Raw genomic sequence first — 5,923 nt, forward strand, 5'->3', positions numbered from 1 at the left:
TATCTCATTTTTTATAGCCACAATATAAGTGAAAGTAAGTGATATTACAAAAAAATAAGGGAAAAGAAAAGTAATTTTACAAGCTTATCCTTGAAAAAAGAGTCACATGTTAGTTTTCAACGGAACATTAACGGAAGTTAGTGATAGATACCATTTGGAATGAAATCGAAAAGTTCAGGTACTGGTTGTGATCAAAATTGAAGTACAAGTACCATAGATAAGATAGATGATAAGTTCATGTACCATTTGTGATAATAACTCTTTTCAAAATGCATTCAATTTAGTCAAGCAAAAACAACATAACAGAATATAATCAACTGGTTAGGCTTCTATTGAAAATTGAAATGCATACAATTACTGTAGATGACGATGGCTACAAAACTTATTAGTGATAAATGCTCATATATTCTATTGATCAATGTTCTAACTGGTTCGGCTTTGTGCTACATTAACTGTCACATGAGGTGAGATGCATGTGGTACCTAAAAATGTGGTCCACCTAACACTACTCATTGCAAAATATCCTGCCTTATCCCAAAAAACTGACAAAACGCTAGACAGGCTCTGCATGCAGATATATGGAGCTTTTATTCATTATAACCAAGTTATCTTGAGATTGTTGATCATCTTCTGATGCCACGCAAGGGCTTCCGCCGACTGCCCACACATCATCATCTCCCTCGCCTTGTCATCAAGTATCTGTTGGATTCGGCACTCAGAGCTACAGAACGCCTGCAACGAACTGCCATATCGCAACGAAAAGATCGAAAACATTAATAATACTCATTATATTTGATATGTTTCTACCTATCTAAAAAGTAGAAATTATTCACTTTAATTAATCTGCACCAAGACATGCGACAAGCTTCACCTGTACATGTAGATCTCGTCTTTGTCACCGATCCTCTTGCTACAGTAGTTGCATTTGTCGAGGAAACTCCCTTGAGTGGCAGGACTTGACCACATCGCGAGAGTTGCGGCCGGTTGATGATATACCTTGGGAGTTTCTTTTTCTATCATAGTCTCATTGCTGGGAGGCTTCATCTGTTGTCGCCGCTCCTGCGGTGGCAACTGGCCATCCAAGGTGGTCATGTCGTCAAAACTTGTCTTGGAACGAACTAAGCGCATGCGTTTCCCTGTCATTGTAGGTCTTGGTTGGGTTTTCTCTATTCTTTGGTAACTTTGCCTCAGGGTTTTAGACAAAGAAAATAAGGGTTAAGTTTGTTTCCTTATTTTCTTTGTCTAAAACCCAGTTAGCACCAATAGTTGGAGAGAAAGATCAATCTCAATGCAGAATATTGATGTTTGGAATGGTTGAATGGTAGAGGTATATATCGTACGATTATCAAATATTGTAAGGGCTAAAGTTAAGTCCTCAACTACAACGAAAATCAACTGTAAACACGGGTAATACACACAGATTACTGATATAGTAATTTCGTAAATTGGGGGTTGAAATTAATTTGATTAGTGTGGGTTGGAAGTTCTCAATTAGAACATCAAACCGTTAACATCGTATCTGTTCATCTCTATATCACATATTCACATGCGATCATGAGTAATACAGACACATGTTACTGATTATTAACCACAAAACGAGAGGCATGATCTGTTATACATTTAGCAGTTATAACTAACTAGCATTTCAGGTGCTCACGAGCATGTCAAAGATTTTTTTTTTCTTCCAAAATAAAATAATAATAGATAAAATAAAATAAAGGGACTTTGAGATTTGCCTAATTAAGTAGAGAGATAGCGCTTTTTTTTTTTTCAAATAAAAAGTTATATACGAACTCTATATTTGTTGACCTATTTCTGTTAAGGACTTAAAGTTTACTTGTTCATGGCCGTCTTTGACAAAATTTTCCCAAACCTAATGACATGCGAGACCGCTAGTCTTCAAGTTGCTTTTTTGATTCCCTCTCCGACGAGCCCTGAGTTGATTTCGGACTTGCAACGTTGCTCCTTTGCAAGATACCCATCATTACTTAGTGGGGAGCCTCTTCACCTGCAACTCAAATGTGTGTTATTTTGAAATTCACATGTGTTAGGATGATGAGCTTAGTATTCCTAGAACATGACTGTTAGAATATGCTTGAATTTGTGGAACACTGAAAAGTCGAATGGCATGGATCGATATTCTTACTTTTCGACTTTGAAAAATCATTACAAAAAATCTATTAGAGATTTTGGTATTCCGTTAATTGGGGAGAGAGAGAGAGAGAGAGAGAGAGAGAGAGAGAGAGAGAGAGAGAGAGAGAGAGAGAGAGAGAGAGAGAGAGAGAGAGAGAGAGAGAGAGAGAGAGTGTGTGTGTGTGTTCTTTTTCAAATAAAAAGTTATATACAAACTTTATATTTGTTGGCCTATCTCTGTTAGGGTTTACTCGTTGACGTCCATCTTTGACAAAACCTAACCGCTTGTCTTCAAGTTGCTTTTTCGATTCCCTCTTCGACGAGCCTCAAGTTGATTTCAGACTTGCAGTGCTTCTCCTTTGCAGGATACCCATCATTACTTGGTGGGGAGCCTCTTCGCCTGCAACTCAAATGTGTTATTTGAAATTCACACGTGTTAAGAGCTTAGTATTCCTAAAACATGACTATTAGAATATGCTAGAACTTGTGGAACACTGAAAAGTCGAATGACATGGATCGATATTCTTGCTTTTCGACTTAATTTGAAAAATCATTAGAAAAAATCTATTAGAGATTTTGACATTCCGTCAATTGGTGAGAGAGAGAGAGAGAGAGAGAGAGTTCTTTTTCAAATAAAAAGTTATATACAAACTCTATATTTGTTGGCCTATCGATCTTTGTAGGGTTTATTCGTTGACAGCTGTGGGGGTAATCGACGATTTTTGGACTCATCATTATGCCAACTGATCCTTGCCATAAGTACGTGGACAATGGCGGTCATGAATGCGGTGGCAATTACCGTTATTAGTGCCACAATGAAGAAGGCAGCGTGGACGTGATAACGTGGCATGATAGCGTTATTCAATAACGAGGAATAATGGCGTTATTCAATAACTCGGAGTAATGACGTTATTCAATAACGCCATAACGCAGAGTAACGGCGTTATTCAATAACGCGGAGTAATGGCGTTATTCAATAACGCGGAGTAACGGCGTTATTCAATAACGCCATAACGCGGAATAATGACGTTATTCAATAACGCGGACGTGGCATGATGGCGTTATTCAATAACGCGGAATAATGACGTTATTCAATAACGCGGAGTAATGGCGTTATTCAATAACGCTATAACGCGGAGTAACGGCGTTATTCAATAACGCCATAACGCGGAGTAACGGCGTTATTCAATAACGCAGAGTAATGGCGTTAACGCGGAGTAACGGCGTTATTCAATAACGCCATAACGCGGAATAACGGCGTTATTCAATAACGCGGAGTAATGGCGATATTAAACGCGACTTGTAGTGCAAGCTCCCCCTCATCTATAAATAGGGGGCATACTGACCAGGTAAACGATCGAATTCCAATTCACTCTACTCCACTACTGAGAAACGTACTGACTTAGGCATCGGAGGGTTTTCTGCAGGTACCCCCTCTCCTCCTCAAGCCGACGGTCAAACTTCGAGTCAATGCTCGAGGGAAGCTTCTCGATCGTTCCCGGTCAGCTCTCGCTTCAGTCCGCATTAATTGGTGAGTCAAACTCCTCAACGGAATTTTTCGACACCAACAAGTGGCGCCGTCTGTGGGGAACACTTTTCCCTAAAAAGTAATGGCGGGAGCTGGCCCTGACGGGATCCCATTTTTGTCACTGAGGACTGGAAGTGACTAAATTTTGCCCTACCAGCCCTCAAATGGGTCCATCCCGAACCCAATTGGCGTTCTGAACTTGCCTCCGGTTGACGAGATGCAAAGTTTGAGACAAGAGCTCGAGCAACTCCGGAAGGAAAAACTGGACCGCGAGGCCCGCCGACGGCAAAAACTAGAAAAAATTCTACAACTTGATAGCGACTCGTCAGATGACGACATTGGCGGTGACCATCCCCAAACCAACAACGTAATAGCAAATGTGGGTGCCAGCGGCGTCAGAGTCACCGGGGGAGTCTCTGGAGTGCCCCTTGTCGAGGGGACGAGAGACACATCGAATGGGGGACAAAACGGCAGAGCCAGACTAGGCCAATCCAAGAGAACACGTGACGAATCGTGGCGCGAAAAGATGGAAAAAAGGATTGATGCATGCAAGCATGCCGACCCTCTAGAACTCGTGGCCGAAATCGCTAGAGACGTCGGTGCGTCTCCATTCACCACTGACATCCTTAATGCGGCGAAACCTCGCAGGTTCATCACCCCCGTTTTCCAAAAGTATGACGGGACTACCGATCCTGTAGACCACATCAAGGGGTACAAACAACAGATGTCCATCGAGACAACCAACGAGAAACTGATGTGCAAACTTTTCCCTTTAAGCCTCACAGGGACCGCATCGACATGGTTCCAAGACCTCAAGCCCCAATCAATCCCAGATTTCGAAACATTGAGCCAAACCTTCATCTCTCAATATTTCTGCAGTCGCAAGCAAAAAAAGGACATGGCGACCTTATTCAACACCAAGCAAAAAGTAGGAGAGAAAATCGAGTATTTCTTCAAGAGATTCAAGGCAGAGATGATGCACATCAATTGTGACCCTCAATGCGCGGCAATCGCCTTTCGAGAAGGACTCTTCCCAGGTACACCCCTATATGAAAATCTATTACGCGACCCGCCAAGAGACATGGATGATATTATTATAAGGGTCGAGGGTGAAATCCGGGTCGAGGGGGCAAAAACCAGGTAACATAGGCTGATGGTCTTTCTTTTAATAATTATTTGTTTGATTTTCACTTCCTTTTGTATTTGAAATGTATTTGTGGCCAGTGGCCAGAATAAATAAAATATTATTTGCTTAACTCGTGTGATTTGATGGTAAACCTTGCCCGCCGAACAAACGGGGATAGTTATAACCGAATCTCATTTCATAATAAATACATGAGGCCGGTAGCTGGAATGTAAGCGCAAGGCCGGTGGCCGAAATAATGGATGAGGCCGGTGGCCAAAGTGTATGTGTGAGGCCGGTGGCCAAACAGAATGTATGAGGCCGGTGGCCAAAATGTATGTGTAAGGCCTGTGGCCCAAAAGGAATGTATGAGGCCGGTGGCCAAAATAAATAATATATTGTTTATTGGACTTGAAGGAAAATGGGGGCAACTTTGTGTCCCATACAAAAACTACTTCTTTGCCTTGAGGGCAATCCATGAGTTCATCATATACGGTTTGATTTCGAACTCTTGTTGCCTTGAGTAAATTTGTGTTTTTTTCATTGTTATTGAACTTTTCTTAAGCACCGGTTCTTGGTAAGAACGACATTGATATATAGACGACAGACTATTACTCTTCCTATGTTTTTGAGTACGCAGCAAAGAAAAACATGGGGGCAATGTGAGGAGTACAAGGACTATCGATGAAGGAAAAGCAAGCCCTCGATAAGCCTTTAGTGAAGAAAAGATGTCTTCGACGAGGAGGGCCTTCGTCGAAGGAAAAACACCATAAACGAGGAAGATCTCTTGACGAGGAAAGCTCGCAATAAAAGAAAAAACACCGTCAACGAAAAAAGCTCTCGACGACGAAAAGGCTCTCGGTAAGGAAAGCTCTTAGCGAAGAACAATGCTCTCAATGAGAAAAAATCTCTTTGCAAGGAAAAAGGCTCTCGACGAGGGAAAAAGCTATAGCTGAGGAGGTGAACTCTAGAGGATCCGTAAATTCAAAAAGCAATAAGCGTCACCTCGTCGAGGTTCAAGGTGATAACCGCATCGAGGCTAGTAGGAGAAAGAGATCATACGGCGTTGACAGAGGGAACCTCAGAGTTGGGCTCGGGTCGGGGTCGAGGCCAGATTTTAGAAATTTCCTCTTAGGACG

General features: G+C 41.9%; 1 protein-coding gene across 1 annotated transcript; it reads right to left on the reverse strand.

Moving 5' to 3' along the window:
* Nucleotides 1–328: 328 nt before the first annotated feature.
* Nucleotides 329–1,273, reverse strand: LOC133729254 (protein INCREASED RESISTANCE TO MYZUS PERSICAE 1-like). Its single transcript, XM_062156751.1, has 2 exons — nt 872–1,273; nt 329–742 (listed from the first exon to the last, which is right to left on the reverse strand). The coding sequence occupies exons 1-2, from the start codon at nt 1,141–1,143 to the stop codon at nt 595–597; spliced, it is 420 nt and encodes a 139-aa protein (XP_062012735.1). The 5' UTR covers nt 1,144–1,273; the 3' UTR covers nt 329–594.
* Between the last annotated feature and the right edge of the window lie 4,650 nt (nt 1,274–5,923).

The sequence above is a fragment of the Rosa rugosa genome, chromosome 2, assembly GCF_958449725.1.
Source record: "Rosa rugosa chromosome 2, drRosRugo1.1, whole genome shotgun sequence".
NCBI lineage: Eukaryota > Viridiplantae > Streptophyta > Magnoliopsida > Rosales > Rosaceae > Rosa > Rosa rugosa.

Coding starts and splice junctions, on each gene's coding strand:
- LOC133729254 (XM_062156751.1), bottom strand. CDS start 1,143: ATGACAGGGAAACGCATGCGCTTAGTTCGTTCCAAGACAAGTTTTGAC. Junction 743..871: donor GACGAGATCTACATGTACAG/GTGAAGCTTGTC, acceptor GCGATATGGCAG/TTCGTTGCAGGCGTTCTGTA.